The 24,532-nt window shown below is 39.9% G+C and overlaps 2 protein-coding genes and 1 non-coding gene across 8 annotated transcripts in view; 2 read left to right on the plus strand and 1 right to left on the minus strand.

Annotated features, from left to right (window-relative positions):
- The first annotated feature begins 1,415 nt into the window (after positions 1-1,415).
- On the plus strand, positions 1,416-22,814 carry LOC129186135 (casein kinase II subunit alpha-like). Of its 2 annotated transcripts, XM_054784074.1 has the most exons (14): positions 1,416-1,562; positions 3,555-3,848; positions 3,923-4,034; positions 4,137-4,238; positions 7,632-7,682; positions 7,936-7,995; positions 8,084-8,167; positions 13,100-13,210; positions 14,642-14,743; positions 18,607-18,707; positions 18,892-19,040; positions 19,401-19,493; positions 21,461-21,605; positions 22,570-22,814. In XM_054784074.1, the coding sequence occupies exons 2-13, from the start codon at positions 3,748-3,750 to the stop codon at positions 21,577-21,579; spliced, it is 1,185 nt and encodes a 394-aa protein (XP_054640049.1). In that variant the 5' UTR covers positions 1,416-1,562; positions 3,555-3,747; the 3' UTR covers positions 21,580-21,605; positions 22,570-22,814. The 2 variants fall into 2 exon arrangements, with proteins under 2 accessions (XP_054640049.1, XP_054640050.1); XM_054784075.1 differs by having other exon boundaries at positions 1,440-3,848.
- The window catches only part of slc2a10 (solute carrier family 2 member 10), a 37,373-nt gene continuing 16,525 nt past the window's right edge, over positions 3,685-24,532 (minus strand). For 2 of the 5 annotated variants that reach the window (XM_054784071.1, XM_054784073.1), the window contains exon 7: positions 3,685-4,137. The gene's annotated coding sequence lies outside the window, so the exon portion shown is untranslated. Of the gene's footprint in view, positions 4,138-12,672; positions 19,491-24,532 lie in introns of those variants that run through there. The other 3 variants (XM_054784072.1, XM_054784070.1, XM_054784069.1) reach the window with 3 other exon arrangements.
- LOC129187081 (small nucleolar RNA SNORA57) lies at positions 7,725-7,860 on the plus strand. The gene has a single exon (XR_008572355.1). It is a non-coding gene; the product is annotated as a small nucleolar RNA SNORA57 (small nucleolar RNA).

Raw genomic sequence — 24,532 nt, forward strand, 5'->3', positions numbered from 1 at the left:
ATTTCATTTTGTTGGGAAATTACCACTCTGGAATGATAAATTACTGATGTACGTCAGCGGGTCTACGATCCTTATTTAACTATTATCAGTGATTTCCTTTTTTGTCACATCAGTGAGGAACATGGAATTAGGACTCCTGTCTATGTTTTCATTCCTTTCCTCCACTGTCCAGAATTTTGGAATCTCTTCTTCCAGTTTTGGTCCGATATTTACAAAGTAGTTATCAAACTTTTCAACAACCTCATTCATATCATCATATCATCAAAGTAAGGGAAATGTTTCTGAAAAATGAGGGTATTACTTTCTGTCATGCCAGAAAGTGGTCAAAATGCGCACATGTTGGTCACTCTCACTCTCTTGGGAGGGGGGGGGACTAACATTTGCTCAATTGACCGGCAAAGATCGACCAATAGCTCGCAATTGACGGGTTGGTGACCCCTGGCGTATGGTATTATTTTACTGCCCTGCTTCTTTTATTTTGAAGGTCGCACTTTCCAGGCTACAGGATGTAGTATGTCGATGTTGCCGGAGTATGGATGAGTAGACCGGAAGCTGTGCTGCTCCGACAGAACAGGAGATGATTTTTTTAAATGCAACTAAAAATACAGGAGACTATTAAAATGTTAAATGCCAGGTAAAATTCTGTAGGGTTGACACCACTGCTTCTCTGTTAGTGATGGAAATGTCGGCTCTTTTTAGAGAGCCAGTTTTTCTGGCTCGGCTCACTAAAAAGACCCGGCTCTTTTGGCTCCCAAGTGGCTCCTCGGATTATTTTTACTGCTTTAAATTAATTTATTACCAAATTATTTGTATTGCGTAAAATGAATTACTAATGTAAAAAAAACAAATGATGTCAAATGTTTGTTATTTAAATGGATGTATTTAAACCTCAGTGAGCAGATACAAGAACATATTAGAATGTTGTTTTATAGGAAAAAAAAACAAAGACCCATCTCAATAGACAAATTAAATCCAAATAGGTCAAATCTCTTCATGCAAATTTGTCACAAACGAATCGGCTCTAAGAGCACCACCCTGCCACCGCCCCTCCCCCAGCTGAGTGTGGACACCATCTTGACCAATGACATTCGCCTTTAACAGAAAAAAAGACGAGCAAAAAACTTTTTTTCCCCGCTTACTACGCGAGCCCGACTCCTGTTGTTCATTTCAAAGAGCCGGCTCTTACAGCCGATTCGTTCGCGACCGACCCATCACTATTCTATACACAGGTTTACATTTGATCTTCTTACAGTCTAATCGTGTATAGGCTGGGTAAAATAATATCACAGTAACATGTTTTTGCACAACATTCAGCATTATGTAATTACACGCAATAATGTAATTATACGATGCCGTAGAAACGGTTTCCGCGTTTGACGCGCATGTCCCTCTCCGACTTCCGTTTTAGTCGTGACGTAGCGGCAGGGGTCCGCCATATTGTCTCTGATACAGCAGAAATCTCGCACTTGTGCAGACATACCGGCAACGGTCCGACATTTGGCTATACGGATTGACGACTGATCTTCTGGGGAAATATTTCAGTCGTCATATTGTTCACGGGGGTAATTATGCAGTGTTTCCACTGATCATGTTAAGCCGGCAACCGTGCCTGGCGAAACCAATAAGCTTTACTACTTGCTAAGGTTAGCATGCTAACAAGAAGGGCCCGCCCAACACGGATGAGTTATCTACATCTTCTGTCGACTACAGCAATGGGTTTCTCGCGGATTGTCACATTTTTATCATCGGACTTGGGGTCTTTAAGTGGCTCTCATTTGTGCTGTCATGAGTCAAAGCCCCTATAGTATACACTCACCGGGTTACTTTGAACCATACACCGCTAATTTTCAAAATGCCTATGTACCAATCATCCCCATTCGAAACAGTATGAATGTCTCAATTCGCGTACTTCCGTAATTACAATTAGTCTTCTGAGTGCATAAATGTGTTCACACAGAGGTACGGCAAGACGTAGTGCACTGTCAGTACCCGGATGTTGCGCTCAAAATAGTAAGTGCTCGAATATAGTTACCATCTTGGCAACATAGAGGAAGGGGCGAGAGCAAGTTAAAATGAGGAGTAACCCGTAGAGATGGAGGTTGTCATTTCTGGTAAGTGCTCAATGACTAATCAATTTGGGACTGAGCTATGTCAAAGGACATCCAATCCAGACTGTGTCGCAAATCGAATACTTCCGTCAGTACACTCCAATATGTTGTATACTATTCACACTCTATACGTTGTTCCTGAGGGAACGAATTTTGACAGTGGAGTGCTGTTCTAAATCTGTCGTTGCACACTTGCCGGAAATTGCGATGGCATTATTTATCTGCTTCATCTTATTCTTCTTTCCTTTTTAATTGTGAATTAATTGCAACCACTCAATTACTCACTTACCACTGTGTAGCCAAGATGACGTTGACTGAAGCACACTCATCATTTGGGTCGTGTTCAGTGTAATGTCCGGGCACTGAGTACTGACCGTGCACTGCATTTGCTGTACTTCGGACGCAGATTGAGACACAATGACGCAAAACTGTCAAGGTACAAGTGTAAAGTGTTTTTGTCTTCGGGGGCTAGCTTTTTGGCGGCAAAACCCCCCTTTACGTTTGTTTTGTTTTGACGTCATTTCCAACAACATCGGGAATGTGCTGATTAACGTAAATGGGAATATTTGTATTGATTGTGGATGAAAAACATGTCTTAAAGAAAATACAGTGGACCCTGGGTTAGCCTATAATGAATCAACTCTGAAACATACTTCAGCCCCCCCCAAAAAATCAATAAAAAATAATGTAAAGCCAAAGAATCTGTTCCAGAAAGCAAAAAATGTTAACACAAAACACTTTTTAAAAGAAGTTTTTACAATAATAGTTTTACATGCATAAAACAATTCTAAATGCATATAAATGATGAATGAAAGGGATAAATTAACATTTAAGGTTACTTTTACCTTCACCACTTGCAACTTTCTTTGTCTCCATTTTGTCTTATTTTGCAGTCGTGATCAAAAGAAAAGCAAAGACTTTAGATGAGAAACAATTGAATTCAATTTGTGGCAAAACAGGACTGTGGTGTTCACTGTATCATCTGTAATCACAATATTGTATGCATGGAAATGTGGTTTGACAAATATTCCGAATGTATAATCACTGATATTTGTATTTCTTTGTTATTACAACACTTGCGGGTATGCTGTTTTGAAATAATCCTGAAAATATGTAAAGAAGAATATTTCAGATTGAAACATTCTTTTTCAAATGTTCAAATGCCACACTTTAATCTTTCTTACAGCGCTGTGAGGTTTTTGGTCAATGAGTGGTGTGAAAAGGGCTGTAGTCCTGTGGTTTTTATGAAATGAATATTTATGGGATGATAGTGAGGGAGGGATGATGACAAATGAGTAAAACTGATGAGGCAGGATACACAGGATGCATACTCAGCCGTGTTGTATTGTTATTGTGTCTTATTGATTGGTACCATAGTAAATGGCACACTGACCTATTTGCCTGAAGGAGAATTTAATTTGTTTTATCTCTTTTTTTTTTTTAAAGCAAAAACACTGTGCCCCTGGTGCCCCCTCCCTTGTCCTTAAATAACCCCTCCCCAGATCCCTGCCCTGTCTGAATCAAACATCCCCCCCGACCTTCCCTTCTTCCCCTCCCTTTCACCCTCCCACCCTCCAATCCTCCTGCCGATATCTAAGCCTTCTGCGGCTGTACACCACTCACTGCCAAACTGTCGGACATGTCAGGACCCGTGCCAAGCCGGGCCAGAGTGTACAACGAAGTCAACACTCACCGGCCGAGGGAGTACTGGGACTATGAGTCCCACGTAGTGGAGTGGGGGTAAGATTCTTGTTTTGTAGTATTTCTACAGCAGTTTTCAACCTGTCTGATGTTTGGGTACCATGTATTCCCAGGAACCAAGATGACTTCCAGCTGGTGAGAAAGCTGGGCCGCGGCAAATATAGTGAAGTCTTTGAGGCCATCAACATTACCAACAATGAGAAGGTGGTTGTCAAGATCCTCAAGGTAAATCTGTGACATGCTGCTGCTCGTTGTTGGTGAGCGGTTGATCAGTTTTGGATTTTGTCAGGTCACCACGCTAACTTTCGTCCGTTTATGTTCCGTCAGCCTGTGAAGAAAAAGAAAATCAAGCGCGAGATCAAGATATTGGAGAATCTACGAGGAGGCCCTAATATTATCTCCCTCATTGACATTGTGAAAGACCCTGTCGTAAGTATATCTTCTTAGGTTCTTGGTAGATACTACAATCATTTTAATTAATGATTAATCATGTGGTGATGCTGTCACTTGTGTAAGCTCTTCAATTCCAATTTGGCTTGGCAAGTTTGTTTCTGTAAGTACTTGGCTTTCCATGGCTTTTTTTTTTTTGCCTGGTCCACTAATGTGGGGGTGGGGTCTCTCTATGATTTAGTTGTAAATTTAGTTGTTTCAGTATTGGAAACAAACCGCTTTGAAAGATTAACAGCAATGACTATTCATGCCATCCTGTGACACATCAGCGTCACCTCACTTACTGTTCAGTATAAGAACTTGGCTTGGGTAGTGCTGCAGACCAACATGTGAAAACTGGTACTGGTTGTTGGAGGGATGCTCGTCTGCTTTCCCAAATGTGGGATACTGCTGCTGCTAGATTCTGCTCACTAATTTCTATGGGAGAGCCCCCTTGTTTGGAAGCATCCCTCAGTGTTTTCTACATGTAGTCGAATGAATCTTTCCAGTGTCGTCTTTATGTCAGATGCAGGAAACACTTTTGTAGATCCAATAAAAGTACATTGAGGCTAAGATGTTTACACTTTGTCACATTTGGTTCAGTTCCAATGAGTGCAGTTTAAGTGTGATCGCAATCATACAAACCCTGGTCTGGTTCTTATCAAATTGTTGATTTATGTTTAATTTTCTGTATTTCTGTCTCTACATGGGCGCACACTTACACTGCTTGTCTGCTTACTGATCACACAGCGGCATGATCACATGAATTATGTGACACATTTTATTAAGTGTTAGAATGTGCTCGAGCGTGTCTCTCTATGTATTCCTATTCAAGTGAGGGTCATAAATAAGAGGTCCCCAACCACTGGGCACCAGCCCAGTATTTTCAGGGTAAGTCGACTTAGAATTTGGAACCTCCTACCTCAGGGGTTGGCAACCCGAGGCGCCCTTCACCGAGCGTGGTAATTTTTTTTAACACCGAAGTGGGTGACGTGCATTTTCGAAACGAATGTGAAATATCCGACTCGTCATAAGTCGTGAGAGGAAAAAAAAGTGAGCAAGTTTTGAATTGAGTCTAAAGCAAGTTTTCAAATGATTTCAGAGTAGGCCTAAACATGCATGGCGCAATTGTGTTTGTTGAATTTTGTTGTAACAGATAGCATTTAAAGGGGGCCTGTTACACTCATTTTCGGGGCCTTTGTATTGAGTTCTGGAGTTCTATAGAGCAGCTGCACACGATAGCCTGCACAGAAAGCTTTCTAGATCTTCCAGACTATAAGGAAATCTGCGTTGGGATGACGTTGGTGGAACTTGGTGAAAAAAAAACACCTCCTAAAACAGCGTGCAGAGATGTCCAAAACTGCTTTCAGGGCTCACTTCCAAATGCGCAAACCTCATTATCTGACGCGCTGGCATCGTTTAACACAAGAATACAACATTGTAACAACATTTATAGGTTAGAAAAGAGGAAAAGCATAATAGAAAAAGATTACAATTTCTACAAGTTTATAAGCTGTGTAATGTTTTGCGGCTCAAGACTTTTTTTTTTTATAACAAAGATGAGGGAAAATGGCTCTTTTGATGTTAAAGATTGCCGACCACTGTCCTACCTGGAATATCCCCCTGCCATTTTGCCATTTCATAAAACTAACTCATCTTATTTGTCATTTCTGTCTCTATGCGTATGTTTTTACTGCGTAGCCTTTGGTATCAGTTGGAGTGCTAAGCAAATGCACTAAGTATCTTTTTAACATTTCTGGTCTGAGCAGAAATACTGAACTACAAGTGTGAACACAGCCTTAAGTTCCTAAAGGTTGAATTATGCTCCTGCGCTCTGGCTGGCTCCGCCTCCAAACACTCCATCGGACCTCCACCTCCAAAAAATGTTAACCTCGTGTCAACGGCAGAGGCTTTTCTTCGTACATCATTTCCAATTTTTTCCTCTTGTTTGAAGTGGCAGAAAGTCTCAGCTATGAAGACTAGACAATATTGGATTCACAGGACAGACTTTTTTTGTTTAACTGAGTCACAAAACAATGCAGGTATATTTTGAAAGGCTTTATAACCGCATGCATGACCAAAGCATAACTGTTACATTAGCTTCCCTGATTTCTCCTTTCTTCGCTAGGATGGAACATAATGTTGATGTGGACTCATTGTACTTTGCCATGAGTTGTTTCTCGAATTAAATAGTGTTTCTCACCTTCATCGAAACGCTGACAATCTCAACTGTCTTTGGCCCCATCACATGTTATTAGTCAGCGACACCTAAGTTGCTTTTTTAGGGCACTCGAGTCCACGGAATGATACAGTACAGGGCAAACGGACTAGTTTGTTGCGTGCAGTGTTGTACAATAACAGACTGTGTAGGAAATATTTTGGCAAAATTTTTTGTCACTTTTTTACAAGTATATGAAAACTGAGGTTTGACTACTTTGTAAAACCCCATGTGAGTGTTTTGAAAATGTGTGGAGTAAGGGTAGCGCTTCATAGGGGTGAGTTTATTTTTTAACCACTGTCAAACCATTGTCCACTTGCACTGAGAATTGTTTGAATTTGCTGACGTTTATCAACAAATGATAAAAAACACTCAAGATTGCTCTAGCGTTTCTCTCATCAGGGGAGACCCTTCCTAAGGCATGTCAACATCAATACAGATATAACAAAAGGCAGATTTTTCTTTGCGCTTTGCTTTCATACACACGCAAATGTGGGGGTTTGTTCTTTTAAAAACGGAGCTTTTGGAAATTTCCAGCCAGCTCAAAAAAACGGAGGTTTTTGGTGTGTGTCTTGAGAAATGTGAGACATGAATTCATATTTTTAAAGCTTATTTAACAACAGAAGATGAAGTTATTGACGAACATGTATTGCTTTTATTTAATGCAGAGAAAAAAACAAAACGTGTATTTTTCTGGGCTCTACGGGAGTGAACGACCGAATGCTGATTTGAAAGATAATGTACACGATTGTGCAACCTGTTACGGTGGGTTTTTCAGTAGCGGTTGGTTGTATGTTTATGTGGACAGATATTTTTTTAAGAGGTTTTTTTTTTCGGGGAAATGCGTGTTTTTGAAAATGTTGGTGTGGCCATAGCCCAATACTTACTCTATGGCTGGATGTACCTGTTAGGCCGGTTAAGTAGGATGCTTACTCAGGTACACATTATTAACCAAGTAGACCAACAGTGTTCCCATTGCATTATATTATTTTATTTTATATTTGATAGGTCATAAAAGGATACTTTCCTCTAGAACAGGTCTATATCTTGCCCTTTCATTAAACTAAATAGCTTTATGTTATTTGTTTTATGTACAGTATTTGGGCACATAACTATGCATTTACAACTCTTGTCACTTACTGCAGTATTGTGAATGCATCACTGTTGTTTTTCAGTCCCGGACACCTGCCTTGGTCTTTGAGCATGTGAACAACACGGACTTTAAGGTGAGAAGTTAGTTTTTGTGACATGATTGCTCAAGTGTAAACCCTCCTTTCTTGGCACTCTTGCTTCTGTTTGTATGCATGTGTGTATGTAATGGAGGAATATTAGTGTCCAGTGCAACGTCTTCGGTGCCAGAATGTCAACAGTCTTCTGGTCCTATCCTCAATCACTGGCACATTCTAAGCATGCCTATGTTCATACTGTCATGATTCTGTTGAATATGGGTCGCTTTGATGACTTTGTTTTGGTTCTCAGCAATTGTACCAAACTCTGGCAGATTTTGACATCCGATTCTATATGTACGAGATTCTTAAGGTGAGTCCGTCTTGGGTCGTTTGCCACACACATTCTTTCTTTTCAGGCAAAACCTTTCTATAAGTTGCTGTTTGGTTCTTGTCTGTAGGCCTTGGACTATTGCCACAGTATGGGAATAATGCATCGAGATGTCAAGCCTCATAATGTGATGATTGATCACGAACACCGCAAGGTAAGTGCTTTGACACCTGGCACCCAGTGTCTTATCAGGCTGAATCCATATGTAGGATCCCCACATTTTCGGCTAATCCGCAAAAAGTCCCGGCGTTTTGGAGGTACGATTCTGGCAATTTTTTGGAGAACGCCCCCTAGAATGAATAAATCCTTTGGCTTCACGGCTATGAAGCAACTTTGCTACGCTACTTTGGTCAAACGATAAATAGCAACAACAACAACACAGGCAACCTACGGTATGCCCCGTACCTCCGTATTTGGGCTGTGGTTTTGGTGGTATTTTTTCATACGGAGAACAACTTTTTTTTCTACCCAAATACTCTTTTTATTATTATTTATTATTATTATTATTATTATATGATTTTTAAAATGAAGCCTGAAAATGCAGTTGCAATCTACTGGCAGGTACTTCTCCAATAAATAAAATGGTCAACTAAAAAATAAGAATACTATAGCACAGAGAAAAATGGAAGAATGGAGGCCACTTTCATATGTACATTATGCCAAAACCAATCCAACGAAGGTCAGTATATTGTACTATACAGGGTTTCCCCTAGGATTTTCTGAAGCTGCACGGGACTGCCGCTGCTATGTCGTGCCGCTGCAGCATCTGCAATTTTTTTATTATGACAAATAACAATTTTTATGACCTATTTATTTATTAACTTAATGTTTTTCAACTACCAGCAGAACGTGAACTGAGAACATTGCAAAACTGTTAATTTATTGGCAAAGTTGCTGAGAGCACTTAGAGTGAGAGTCTAAAATGTTGAGCCTCTTTTTGTTACCTGGCCTATAGCCCAATAGTACTATGTGACTATTAGGGGTGTAACGGTTCACATGGATGTTTTGAACCATTTCGATTCTGCATGTTTGGTGCCGTTGTGTACCGTTTCGGTTATATTTTATGCTATTTTTCTCATTCAATTATTACAAGAGTGGTAAGTGCTTCACATGGAACTAAACTAAACGTCTGTGCTCGCCCTCTGAGCGTCGGACACTAGTGACTGAGGGGGAAGAACGCTAGTAGCTCGCAGGCGTGACAAATGGCATCATGGCAGATGCAAGCCTGAGCTGGAAGACCCTCCAATCTCACTATGGTCTCCTGTTTGGGAACACTTTGGCGTCCCTGTTAAAATTACGGATTGACAAAGGCAAGTGGATAAATCCACAGTTGTGTGTCGACATTGTTCCACGGATATCGGATATGCTGCAGGAAACTCATCTAACATGTTAGCGAACTTAAAGCGTCACATCATCCGGCAGTGAATGTTACCTCTACAAGAAAGAAAACCAGCTTAGTGCAAACACCGATAACTTCAGCATATAAACAACCTCTAGCAAGCTACTCTGACCGGGCCAAAGCAGTAACACACGGTATTGGAGTTTTTATAGCCACGAGATTACGTCCATATTCAGTTGTTGAGAGCGCTGGCTTTAAGAACAGTCATGGAAAATGATACCACCCTCGTTTCTTTAGTTTCTTTCTTCATTTTAATGCCTGATGCAACTAAAGGTACATTTGTTTGGATAAATCTAAAATAACTCATAAGAGTTACATTTTTGGCAGTACAATGCTAGAGCTATTCATGTTAGAAATTAAGTCATTTTGGTTATTATCAAGAAAACCATGGAAGTTGCGAGATATCAGCTCTTAAATTCAACTCTTCATTATACTCATCATTATGTTTGTCCAAACAAATGTATCTTTAGTTGTACCAGGCATTAAAATGGATCAATAAACTGAAGGAACAAGGCTGGTCTAATGTTTTTTTCCAGACTGTATTTGATTAAAGTTCTTGAACCTTGCTACGTAATACCAACACGTCCTCACTGTAACCAGAAAGTTATACCAGCACTTTATGAAAAAGCTGAAAGTGATCACGGGCACAACAGAGAGCTATTTAACTAATTGTCCTTTACATTTCGCCACATTTCTGTTTGCATTTTAAAAGCATTTTTATACATTTTTTTCTGCCTTTTTTGTACCGAAAATTTACCAAACCGAGGACTTCAAAAAACTGAGCCGACCCAAAAATACATGTTAGTGTACCGTTACACCCCAAGTGACTAGTACAAAAGTACAACATTTTGTACTATTTGACACAAATCTAAATTTAATTTAATGCCTGTTTTAGAGTAAAGCTAATACATGGGAAAAACTGTTCAATAATGTTTTTTAGTTCAAAATAACACAATGAACAAAATAAAATAATTAAGATATTTGTGTTATACAAATGTGTCCTGTATATAGAGTATATTTTGAGAGTCCAGGGTTATGATAGCACAGGTGTATCCAACTTGCAGCATTATTAAATCTACTTTGACAAAATGAAAGAAGAGGAGAGTTATTTGTGACTGCCAACATTTAATTGTACTTTATTTACAAAGCACATCTCCACTCAGTATGTTCAGGCGTCATGTTTGAGTAGAACACTTATAAAAATACCAAGAGGTGAAGCAAATACTTGAACTACTCAACATCAGCTGGTGAGCTACTGCTAGCATACGAGCTACCTGTTGGAGACCCCTGTGATAGCATGACTGTCTAAAGCTGGACGTACTACGTGTTTGAACAACTTAGTCACACATGTAGTGTTTTGAAGACGAGCCATAAGTATTGTAATGATAACAACAGCAAGATTAAGTGAAAATTATGTTAGCGTGAATGTGAACTTGTAGCTCCACCGTGGGACAAAAATGAGCTCGCTAGCTACCACCAGAGAGGCAGTGCAAAAGGGGTAAAAGACACCAGGAAGTTTAATGAGATTGAAACGTGAGCGACGTAGCTGAAGAGATCCACCAGGTCCAAGTCTCCTCTGCACATCTCCAACACAGATGGACGAGGTCATGCGGCTGCTGTCATGCATACGCTCCAATATACAACCCCTGGCAAAAATGATGGAATCACCAGTCTCGGAGGATGTTCATTCAGTTGTTTAATTTTGTAGAAAAAAAGCAGATCACAGACATGACACAAAACTAAAGTCATTTCAAACGGCAACTTCCTGGCTTTAAGAAACACTAAAAGAAATCAAGAAAAAAAGATGTGGTAGTCAGTAACAGTTACTTTTTTAGACCAATTAGAGGGAAAAAATTATGGAATCACTCAATTCTGAGGAAAAAATTATGGAATCATGAAAAAAACAACAACAAAAGAATACTTCAAACACACCACTAGTACTTTGTTGCACCACCTCTGGCTTTTATAACAGCTCGCAGTCTCAGAGGCATGGACTTAATGAGTGACAAACAGTACTCTTCATCAATCTGGCTCCAACTTTCTCTGATTGCTTTTGCCAGATCAGCTTTGCAGGTTGGACCATTTTCTTCAACTTCCACCACAGATTTTCAATTGGATTGAGATCCGGACTATTTGCAGGCCATGACATTGACCTTATGTGTCTTTCTTAAGGAATGTTTTTACAGTTTTTGCTCTATGGCAAGATGCATTATCATCCTGAAAAATGATTTCATCATCCCCAAACGCCCTTTCAATTGATGGGATAAGGAAAATGTCCAAAATGTCAACGTAAACTTGTGCATTTATTGAAGATGTAATGACAGCCATCTCCCCAGTGCCTTTACCTGACATGCAGCCCCATATCATCAATGACTGTGGAAATGTGCATGTTTTCTTCAGGCAGTCGTCTTCATAAATCTCATTGGAACGGCACCAAACAAAAGTTCCAGCATCATCACCTTGCCCAATGCAGATTCGCGATTCATCACTGAATATGACTTTCATCCAGTCATCCACAGTCCACGATTGCTTTTCCTTAGCCCCTTGTAACCTTGTTTTTTTCCGTTTAGGTGTTAATGATGGCTTTTGTTTAGCCTTCCTGTATGTAAATCCCATTTCCTTTAGGCGGTTTCTTACAGTTCGGTCACAGACGTTGACTCCAGTTTCCTCCCATTTGTTCCTCCTTTGTTTTGCTGTGCATTTTCTGTTTTTAAGACATATTGCTTTAAGTTTTCTGTCTTAACGCTTTGATGTCTTCCTTGATCTACCAGTATGCTTGCCTTTAACAACCTTCCCATGTTGTTTGTACTTGGTCCAGATGTTAGACACAGCTGACTGTGAACAACCAACATCTTTTGCAACATTGCGTGATGATTTACTTTCTTTAAGAAGTTAGATAATCCTCTCCTTTGTTTCAATTGACATCTCTTGTGTTGGAGCCATGATTCATGTCAGTCCACCTGGTGCAACAGCTCTCCAAGGTGTGATCACTCCTGTTTAACTGCAGACTAACCAGCAGATCTAATCTGATGCAGGTGTTAGTTTTGGGAATGGAAATTTACAGGGTGATTCCATAATTTTTTCCTCAGAATTGAGTGATTCCATAATTTTTTCCCTCTGATTGGTCTAAAAAAGTAACTGTTACTGACTACCACATCTTTTTTTCTTGATTTCTTTTAGTGTTTTTTAAAGCCAGAAAGTTGCCATTTGAAATGACTTTAGTTTTGTGTCATGTCTGTGATCTGCTTTTTTTCTACAAATTTAAACAACTGAATGAACATCCTCCGAGACTGGTGATTCCATCATTTTTCCAAGGGGTTGTATATACTCTGTAGCCAAATGCCTCGCCTTTTCCTCCACTTTGAGGTAAACTGTGCCTCACTTGAAATATGTAGTGTTGGAAATGAGACGTTACGTCATAGGGAACCATATTTTCAAAATTGTTATCCATTTACATAAAATTTGATGTAGTTATTTACATTTTTTTTAAGTGTGGGTTTTTTTTTTTATATCATTGCACCTGATATTTGGTTGGGGACCCCTGCCTTACAGCATGCTTGTATATGATGTGCTGATTATGATCCCTTCAAACTACAATGTGTGTCTTATATAATACCCATATTTATATTGTACTGTCACAAACTTGTATTTTGTTGTCACTAATAGGTGCATGTGTCTTGTGTGTAGCTACGTCTTATTGACTGGGGCCTGGCTGAATTTTACCACCCAGGACAGGAGTACAACGTCAGGGTTGCATCACGCTACTTCAAAGGACCCGAGCTTTTGGTTGATTATCAGGTAAAACTCTTCAAGGGGAAGGAAGAGCTTTTTCCTTGATTCATCTTGTATGTTTACATGCACCGATTGGACAAAACCGAACCATTGTTGTATTTAGCCTAAGGCCTAAGGAATGCACGTAATGGGATGCCCAACCTACCACAACCATGTAATAATAATAATAATAAGAATAACAATAAATTAACTATTAATATAATACAAATTTCCCTATATGTGTGGGCCATGTTGGCTTTAGAAACTGGATAGATAACCACCATCAAAATGACCATTTACACAATGAAAAGAGAATTTCACATGTACTTGTAGCATGTGACCATCTAGTCCTGACATCAAATAAAGCATGGAATCTGTAACAACTGCTAACAAGAGCAAACTAATCATGGTTTCCTATAGAGACGCTTTTATAATGTTTATATTATCTTATTCTGTATTTGTGAATTGTCAATTTTGCATAATTGGTCCTGATTTACATGTTTTTTTTTAAGGTTTTAAAAATCCATATATCTAAAGTCAAGTATTTGTGTATCATTTGGAGCGGCGTTATGATGCATACAAACAAAAAAAAAGTATTTTTAGCACGAGTGGGAAAGCACTATAGTACGTCACAGAGAGCAGTCATCATTCCCGCAGCGCTCCAGTATCCAACTGATATCATAGCAAGTTAGCTACGTTAGCGAGTGCAGCTTGTACGGCTGAGATGTCATCGTGCATCAACACAAGTTGCCAATGTGAACCAAGACAAGTTGTAGGAGACTTGTAGATATGTATACATTTGTGCCAAAACGTTACTCTACTTGGATTCACTTTGTATGGACTTATTTCACGAGCAAAATGCGAATGAAAGGGTTGAAAAATGTAGTCGCACGTGTGCCCCCTTTTTATTGTTTCTACTTGCACAGTCTATTTGTAGGCGCGTAAGAGAGTCAAATGCTGGCACTGTACAGCCACTTCTTCATTTGAACCATCAGCCATTCCCTCATCGTCTGTTCCCTTCTTGTTCAGGCTGGATGGGTGGAGTCACGTGACTACACACGCCCTACCTCGTCTTATAAAGGGAAATTAACATAGCTTACCAGCACACACAGTGAAAACAGACAAAAAAGACTGGTGTTTTCTTTTTTATTAAAACACTGAATTTATTGACATGGGCAAAGTGACATCGGTTATCGTAGTAAATTTCGGTAATGGTAAATTTTGGGTTTATCGCCCAGGCCTACATTGTATGAATGGACATATGGACATATTCTATATCAAGGGTGCGCATTACGGCGATTGTGAAGGTAGTGCGGGTGGATTGCGTCTTTTACAAATTTTACAATTGGCACACATCCATTTTAGCAAATCCAAGTAAAACACTTGCACTTTAGGACTCCATGAAATGGAAATGTGCCGAATTACAGTCAGAGCTAAAGCAAGATCTGTGTATTTCAGATGTATGACTACAGTCTGGATATGTGGAGCTTGGGATGCATGTTGGCCAGCATGATCTTCAGGAAAGAGCCTTTCTTCCATGGCCATGACAACTATGACCAGGTACTCACACTCTGCATTGCTGCTTCACAGTCTTGCAGTCCTGGGCTCCGTCCACATGGGAACGCTGCGGGTTGGAAAAAAATGCCGTGGTCAGTAAATAGTCACGTCCACACGGGAACAGATCACTGGGTGAGAAGGATGTAATACTTAAGGAATGCCTACATGTGGCGCTGTAAACAAACAGACAAAACCACGTGGCACACAAAATTCTAGAAAGAAGGAAAAACACTTGTGTGGACTTGCGATGAAGTAGAATTACTTCTGCGAGTCATTTTAGAGTAAGACAAAAGATATCAGGAGAATTCAGATATTATGTTGGCTTTTCACCAGCAGTACCCAACCGCTCACTTCTGGACATGTGATGGGGCGGTGATGTCATGGCGACGTTGGCAGATTTTGTTTCAGGGTGACCACATTACCAGAAAACCTTCCCACGTGGACAGGCCCTGACTGACACTAAATATTTTCAGCAAGGTTTTTCCAAATCAAGGACACTGATGGAGCCACAACACTGCCGTCAATCAATGGAAAAAAAACATGGATGTTTCTTTGTTTTTAGTAATGAATATACAGTTGTCCCCTGAACATTGCACTCTCACTCTATTGCGGTTTTTCAAAAATTAATTATTGCATAATCGTTGTTTTGTGGTTGAATACGGCCTATTATCAGCAAAAAAAAAAATTATCCATCCATCCATCCATTTTTTATACCGCTTCTCCTCATTAGGGTTGCGGGGGCATGCTGGAGCCTATCCCAGCTGACTTCGGGCGACAGGCAGGGTACACCCTGGACTGGTCGCCAACCAATCGCAGGGGGAAAAAAATTATATTTAAGCAAATTGTATGTATTCTTGGCCTAAATTAACCATTTGTTCAAGCATGAAAATGGCAAAATGAACAAAAATACACACACAAAGCATTTAGAAGATGTGATATGAAGTGTAATGCGTAGCTAGAGTTGGCTGTTAGTTGAGTGCTAGCAGCAGGTTAGCAGTGTCGAGAGTGGCTGACAGCAGCTCCTGTGTGAATGTTCACTGCATGTGTACTCTGCTTAACAGAGCCATTGAAGTGGCAAAAAATTGTAAAATGAACAAAAATACACAAAGCATTAAGAAGATGTGATATGAAGTGTAATGCAGTAGGTAGAGATGGCTGTTAGCTGAGTGCTATCAGCAGGTTAGCAGATAGCAGCTCCTGTGTGAACGTTCACTGCATGTGTACTCTGCTTATTAACAGAACCATTGAAGTGCATCGTAAGTCTCTCTTTAACCACAGAGGCAGTTCTACACTATTCTACACTGGTCTCTAGGTGTCAGTAACGTTACGTTGATGAGAGCCACCAGGAAGTATGTTGTCAATGCTAACGTGTGAGTTAATTTATTTATGTCTAAGATGGCTTTCTGTAATGTCTACTATATTGGGTAATACAAGTGTATAGGGGTATTATTTCATGTTTAGAGGGCTCTAATACCGGCAAAAGCGTATTTAGAAGGTCATAAAAAGGTTTTATATGCTGTCATTTATTTATTGAATCCTACTTTGGAGAAATTCACTTGTCGCCGTCAGGTCTGGAACCAATAAAACGAGGGACGACTGTATGTAAAATATATATCTTTCACGCCTTCGTGTTCATCTTTTTTCCTGAGGTTTTTTTTTTTTAATAGATTCATTCTTTTTTGGTCATTTTTTCAGTTTAAACTTCCTGGTTTCACTTTAAATTAAATGTTTTAAATGTTCACCTTAATGAACTTAATGGTTTTGGAGTTGGAGGGGGTGTTTAGAGGAGGGGCTCGGAGCGTGCCAACCCACATGAAGGCTTTGTGAAAAGAACTTCGCTGCCTTTGCCGTCTGCTGCCGTGATTGTTTCTGTGAGCGGTGGAGCAAAGGGGCTGCAATGGGGCTCACAATTTCATCTGTCAGCTGCATGGCAGTTATTTTATTTTATTATTTGTTGAACAGGGACAATGTGTAAACACATTCATCTTTACAATAAAGAAGAAGTGCTTCACAATTTAGCTGCAGCTGCTTTCCATCTGCAGTTGCTTAAAGTTTTGAAAGTATTGTTTAGGCATAACAAGTCTGAACTGTGGCATACCACCACACATGCCCAAAGAGTGTAAAGGCTGCAGAATCAGAATCAGGTCATGTATAAGAACTTCTAATGCAGGGGTGTCCAAAGTGCAGTGCGAGGGCCATTTGTGGCCCACTGCTTTTTTTTTTTTTAATTGGCCTGACGCACAATCTAAAAAAAATTACAAGATGAAAGATGAAATAGATAAAAATAACAGCAAAAATAGAAAAAAAACTGCTGTAATGTTAGGGGAATAAAGTCAAAAGACACCATCCCGTGAAACAATACAATGTTGTTGTTGTAACTGCACATGAGGTAGTTCTCTCAAATAGAAATGAAACGTTTAGAAAATTGCTGTCCAAACTACTAAATGACATCAGTTCCTTTTAGTCATTTGTTTTTCAGTTTAAAAATTCAAGTGCATAGCAGTATTTTGCTTTTGCAAATAAAGGAAATCACAAGGCTTTTCAAAACGTTTGAGGTAGTTAATAAAATAAAATAATATAAACTAATATACAGAGCAGAACAACTTAAACCACCAATTAAGTGTCCTGATTTTTAGGTTTCCTTGTAGTGCAAAAAGGAAAAAATGACCAAATGCCTTGTGGGTATTTAATAGTTAAAATATCAATCTAAAAAGGACAGGACAGCTCTAGTCTGAGAAATTGGTGCAAGATCTCCTAGTCTGAAGTTTTTTAATTCTCCACTCTGATCGGAGTTATCCAAAAGCTTTGTTTTTAAAGGACAGAAACAGACTTTTGCGTTTGGCTGAAGGGCCAAAAGGGTAGAAAATTAGCAGTTTTCTAATTGTCTGATGCAAGCCATGTCCTCAAAAACTGTAGACACCTGCATGCGACTCGCAGCTCAAAGAAGCCGCCGCAGTGACGAGCTCCTCTCTCTGCGCCGTAGAACAGAGGTTCGTTCCTGCTGCTATAAGACTGCATAACAGCCCCTGTTCACCATATGTACTTTATTTACTGATAATGTGGTATATTTGTTAATATGTTTGGTGAATATACAAGTATTTAGAACTTAAAAAATATATATGATATATATATTTGGTGAATATTGTGTAGGGGTGCACCGATTAAAATTTGACCTGCCGGTTCAGATTTTGGATGATACCGATTTTTTTTAGAATCAGAATCAGCTTAATTGGCCAAGTATGCTGACACAAACAAGGAATTTGACTTTAGCTCTCACTGTACATACAGGTATACACAGAGACTTAAGAAATACATAAATAATTGAGACATAATTCAAGAGTAAGATTGAGATGTGCAAACGGATAATAATAATACAGTATAATGCCAGTGCAGTTCAAGTAAGCGGGTGTGTGATTAATAAACCGGGAAATGCAAACATCAACTTATAAAAAGAACTGAGAAAGACGGAACACAAACGCTCCCAAATCATATTCTGCAGATTACAAGCTGCAAGTAAAGTAGTTATGTTATGTTGTTTAGGCTGTAGTTATCTGAATAACTGTTAGTTACGTTAACAGATGCCTATTTAGCCTGTTTTATTGTTATTAATATAACTTGCCTTTCACGATGAAATGTCTGTTCTTGGTCTCTGATTTTATAAAATCATTTTCCCCCCAAAAATGCGACTTATGTTTTTTTTTCTTCTTCATTGTGCATTTTTGGCTGGTGACTTATACTCATTTTTGACTTTTTTGCCTTATAGTCCGGGAAATAGGATAAAATTCTTGCTGCAATGTGTGTGGTGTAGTACTGTGTGTGCTGCGTGCGTGCCCTATTTTATGACTGAGAGTTTGTCCTTTTTCCAGCTGGTGAGAATAGCCAAGGTTTTAGGCACAGAAGACCTCTACGATTACATCGATAAGTACAACATTGAGCTAGAACCTCGCTTCAATGATATACTTGGAAGGTAAGTAGCGAGCTAAAACCACTTAAAATGTTTGTTTGAAGAACTGGTCTACAAATCTTCGAGCATCTTTTCCAGCAAAAGCAACTATGATATTCATGACAAAAGTAACAAATATGTACAGAATGAAGTCAATGAAATGAATCAACATTGAATATCTTCTTTCGTACTTGTTGTTCTTCTCCAGGCATTCTCGTAAACGGTGGGAGCGCTTCGTCCATAGTGAAAACCAGCACCTGGTCAGCCCTGAAGCTCTGGATTTCCTGGATAAGCTGCTGCGCTACGATCACCAGGCCCGGCTGACTGCCCGGGAGGCCATGGATCATCCCTACTTCTGTAAGCTCAGCATTCATCATTAGGCTTAGTCCCTGCAAGGAGCTTGTATTACATTCTTAGGAGTGTCTTCATACTTGAACCACAGAAGCTTTTCAAGCACTAGTCATGACTCCGATAACCAAAGACTGCACCGTGCTGTATTTGTTTACCAAGTAGACTCATGATGCCGTAAACACTTCCTGTCTCTCACTTTGGCACACTTCTGTACCAAACTCAGTGTTTCATACTGAAAAATCTTATTATGAATATATGTACAGTACATACCTGTACATACACATCCCCCTAGTGGTTTGGGAACAAATAGAAAGCATATTTGGGCTTTATTGAAATAGAAAGTCATTGTTTTGGTTGCTTTGGTAGTTCCCATTCTGAAGGAGCAGTCTCGTGGTGGAGCTGGAGCTGCCAACCTAGCCAGTGGGAACCCGGCTGTTAGCACGGCCAGCATCATCACTGGTGAGAACACAAGCATTTGTTTCGTCAACATGCTGAGCAAACACAAATGTTATCAGACTAGTTTTTGACATAAGTTTGACATAAGTAGTTTTTTCTGCTTGTACAGTTATAAAACACAGAATGACAAATTACCACGTGTTAATGCCATTTATACAAATAGTAAATGATTGAGGTCCATTGAGCAACAGCAGGTAACCAGCAGAGCCTGGGAGGACGTTCTCATCACAAGCTCATGCATCTAGTATCATCACTGCCATGCTTCCTCCTGCAAATTATTAACCATAACCACCTTCTTGCATAACACTAATAACCATTGTATTGTACAGTATTTGTAAAATCCCTACATATGTGTTTTGACCTGGACACGCCGTGCTGGATGATGATACAAAACAAAACGTACTTACTTTGCGTATTGTCGTCATCAATGTCACTTAAAAGGCATTTCAAATAAGGCCAAATGAGTTCATTATGAATCCTGAATAAAGTGAATGAACTGACCATAAGAAGCAGTGAATCAACTATATTTCACAGGTCAACCACCACATACCCGGAAGACAGTGACGTCACCGACAGGCAGACTGTAACGTTTATAACGTAAAAGCTCATCCATATAAAGCCTGTCCCATGCTTCATTTCCAGGCATTGATTCAATCGATGTCAAACGATATTGGATTGATATTTATGTTGTCCTGAATGGAAACTCGAGAACCCAGAATGATGTAGTTGAATCGTAGGAACATAAATCGATGTAGTGAATGAATCGTTACACCCCTAATCCAATCCCAGTATTGCATCCTTGAATATCAGCTGATTCAATGTCAACCTGATATCAGCATTAATCATACATGCTTTTGACACATTTTGTAGTGTGGAATGTTAGAAAAGGCTTGATCACGTGATATTAATCAGAATTAAACAGAAAACAATCACAACTTCTTCATGTATGTGTGGTATAGTTTTATCCACACGTAGTGGCAGCTAGCCATAAAGGTTCCAGGTGCTGATATTGGCTCAATATCCGATATCAATATTGGATCAGGACACCCCTAGAACACATGATACATTTCACAAATAAACAATACAATACCGCAACATGCAAAGTAAGTTCTAGGAAAAAGTGCCATAAATATGACCACTTTTTTGTGGAATTGATTTGAAACATTTTGTCTCAATGAAAGTGATAAAAAAAATCACTAGCAATTGTCAAGTAATATCAAATGTTCTCCCAGTGTCAACAAGTAAGGCAGGTTCGTCCTTTTCACAAATAAGAATCCAATTCAATGATGCTGGGAATGATACCATTTGAAAAGCTACACATTGACTGTACATCACATCATACATAAACATCTCCGTAAGAACAAAGTATGAAACGATGAAAAATGATCAAGTGGGCTCATTTGCTTATTTTGCTGCAGGTATGCTTGCGTGCGAGTGAGATGATTCCTTCTGGGCTGTGATATTAGAATACAAGAATTAAAGGAAGGCGCATTTACAATCATTGCAAATTGCATGTTGACACCTTGGAAAGAATTCCAGACAGACATACTGAGCTCTAGCAAGCTTGTTGCTATGTGGAACACGACGCCATCACTCGCACGCCGATATCATTATCGGCAGAAAAAACCCATAGTAAAAAAACGATGCCTTACTCATTTTGAGGCCAAATCAGCTGATATTGGTTGACTGATGTTCTTACATTGCCTCACACAAATGAATAATTCAGAATAAGCCACAACGGCAAAGCTGATGATGCACGAGCATCATGGACGTGCTGGATGTATTCCTCCTCCCCCTGTCTTACGTGATACCACAGAGATCAATCCACAGTGTTCCGCTTGAGGCCAGGAGGTTCTCATCCAACATTTCTAAGAATACCAACACGATACCACAAGGGTTAGAGAGGCTGATCTGAATAAAAGCACAGAAGAAGTAGGAGTTCAGTAATGACTGTGCTTCCTGTCCTCCAGGTATTTCTGCCTTGCCAGCTTCCACTGCCCTGGGTCCACTGACTGGATCACCTGTGCTGTCTGCCCCCACCAATGCTCTCAGCTCCTCTGTGTCCACCGCCCCCGGGGCACCACAGTGACCCTCCTCACGTCCGCATCCATGCAGGTTTAATATCTCTACCAGCTCTCCTCACTTCTCACATAAATGATATCATTTCATTCTCTTACAAATACTTCAATTCATACAAGGGGCAGTATCGCTATCACCTATGCCGGGTTTTTGTTGGATTACGTGGTACAGTGGAACCCCGCACGTAGAATCTGTCTACGTGGACCAACTCGTCAAGTCCTGGTCCACCATGTTCTTATTACTATACAGAGCCCGCTTAAGTCGACATCGACAAATATGGTGACACCATCTGTGAGAAATGGTCCGTTTATGTCGACATGTGTTGTAGTATTGTTACCATCAGTATCACGAATACCTAGTTACACAACATTAAAACATGTAGACACTTGCTTCCTGTTCAGTGCAAAGTAAGCCTAAAAATAATAATGGCAGCATGAACGTGGATTCTACCACAGCAACTAACAAGACACACCCTAATTAGTTTCATTTTGTTGTCAAGCCATGACCACAGCAGAGTATAGATATTTATATCCTGAAATATCATGAAAACACAAGAATCTCAATAACCATTGTCCTCATGTCTCAGGACAAAGTCCCAAGTAGCCAGTTGGACACAAAGGGCTTCCACTGTGCTGCGAAGAAAGTACATTAACATCATAAGCATGTAGTTTTGCTTTGGATGAGGTCCAGTGGGTCATTTTTCCTCACATATGCTGCTTGACTTCAAGACATAACCAAAGTTGACTCCATTCATTGGAAGACACAAGAGAATAAAGCTGCTGTTATTGTATAGCAGATAAAAGGTCTTAAACACTTTGGGTTTTTTTTTCATGTCCAATATTGTTACAATATCGACTGGGGCAAGATGTGAGCGATGTCCACCTACTTGCTACAAGTAGTATGGTCCCATTGTATGTTTGGATGCTGTGTTGCCCCCCCGCCCCCAACGTGTGAAACCTTTACGAGGCGAACGTTTCATTTTAACAATCATTCTTGGCAGGTGACTGGAAGGAAAAGTGAGCGGTTCCTGACGAGCAACATTGATGTTGAATAGCACTTGAAGGACGTGTGTATGTTTCCCAGCCTGATGTACATCTTTTCTAAACATGTCAAATGCAAATAAACCCCAAACCTCGAGCGCAGTCCCTACACCATGTATATATTTGTATGTCCTTATGTAAGAGACCAGCGTTTGCAAAGATTTGTGTAAATAAAGCCTTTTATTTATCAGCTGCTTTTGTCTCACACGTTCCTTTGGCAGGTTTTCTTCACCACAGGTCATTTTACGTTTCTACAAGTCCCATGGTAAACATTTTACACTTGACATGGGACATTTTTTCATCTTTTTTCACCTACAAGAGCATATAGCAAGTCAAAGTCAAATGTTAACAGCAATACCAACATCACAGTCCAGCGTTGGTGCAAGAATTAGTATATTGGAAGAAAACACTGAAAAATAAGTGTTTGATCCCTGCAGATGTAAAGTTTACCTTTATGAACACTACATTTTTATTCTAAACTTTAACACACAGAATGCAAAAAAAATATTTGTCAATACAAAAGGTGGTTGGAAAAAGCTTGTTGGCAAGCACGGGTCAGACCTTGACCACATCGCATCACCCTAAAATGGGGAAAAAGGGGCCCCATACAATAATCCCTTACCTCTTCACATTTCATGGCTTCACGAGTTTTACAAAGTATTCATGCTGTTTTGTTAATAATGAATATGGGCTATTCATTGGTTTTGCACTTCAACGTGCAAAAAGATGAAATAGGAGTGATGCAAAACAAAAGCTTTTGAGTTTCATAATTAGTTTTTGAAAAGTGTGTGTCTCATTACATCTGGCGTAAAAGTAACAGCGCATTTCACAAAAAGAACATGAACAGTAAAATGTGGTAGTGTGATGGTCTGGGTTTTGTTTTGTTTAGGTTTCATTTAAAAAACGCATTTTGTGTTTGGTTGTGTTGTCATTGACTAATATTGAAATTTGTTTGATGAGCTAAAACGTTTAAGTGTAACAAACATGCAACAAGAATAAGAAATCAGGAAGGGGGCAAACACTTTCACACCACTGTTACCTTCGAGGAAAAGGCTTCTTGAGGCGTCATCTGTACTTCTGTGAAGAAGGTGTCGGACGTTTCGCTCCTCATCCGAAGAGCTTCGTCAGCGAACTAATAAGTGCTGGTAGCTTAGGCCTTAAATACAGTAAGAGTGGGCGGAATTGGTGTGCCAACACCCTCCTCCTATTGGTTCGTTACACTAAGCCTGGGCGGAGTAGTGGTATAATCCTATCCTGTTATTAACACCTCCGATAAAAGGGAAGTGTCGCTCCCTGAATTGGGTATGAACGACTCTGATACTGGCTTGTTAGCATCTATTGTTCTGGCTCGGCCCTGCCTTCACCTCATTTGCAAGACTAAGAGCTGTGGGTTTTGGTCTCAGTAACCTGCTGAACACAGGGTCCAAATTAAACCTCAAACCACCATTCCGATTCAATGATGGGTTCTGTTGTTTGACAAAAATAGCTTCCTTTACTCCTCTTTCAAACTCACTCTTACTGTATTTAAGGCCTAAGCTACCAGCACTTATTAGTTCGCTGACGAAGCTCTTCGGATGAGGAGCGAAACGTCCGACACCTTCTTCACAGAAGTACAGATGACGCCTCAAGAAGCCTTTTCCTCGATGGACAACTCCTGTACGACTGAGAGCCTACACAGACCACTGTTACCTGTGCTGGATTGAGCAGCAATCTAAACAACCCCTTCACCCACCCATGCAAACAAAACAACACGTGAACACACGTGCCCAATGCTCACACGTTCCACGGCCAAAGCATTCTAGGTATCTTGCAGGACACTCCCCTCACGTGTTTGTGCCCTCTGTTTGTTGCACTTTTGCTTGATTGCAAAACATGTTGAGGAGGTCGTCAGGGAAGTAAACAAGGACGTTCACACGCTCTTCA

This window comes from Dunckerocampus dactyliophorus, chromosome 8, assembly GCF_027744805.1.
Source record: "Dunckerocampus dactyliophorus isolate RoL2022-P2 chromosome 8, RoL_Ddac_1.1, whole genome shotgun sequence".
In the NCBI taxonomy this organism is placed as follows: domain Eukaryota; kingdom Metazoa; phylum Chordata; class Actinopteri; order Syngnathiformes; family Syngnathidae; genus Dunckerocampus; species Dunckerocampus dactyliophorus.

Bases quoted from the DNA above. Each gene is read 5' to 3' on its own strand.
- LOC129186135 (XM_054784074.1), top strand. From the start codon at position 3,748: ATGTCAGGACCCGTGCCAAGCCGGGCCAGAGTGTACAACGAAGTCAAC. The intron at 3,849-3,922 runs GTAAGATTCTTG...ATGTATTCCCAG, and splicing joins TCCCACGTAGTGGAGTGGGG to GAACCAAGATGACTTCCAGC. The intron at 7,996-8,083 runs GTGAGTCCGTCT...TCTTGTCTGTAG, and splicing joins ATATGTACGAGATTCTTAAG to GCCTTGGACTATTGCCACAG.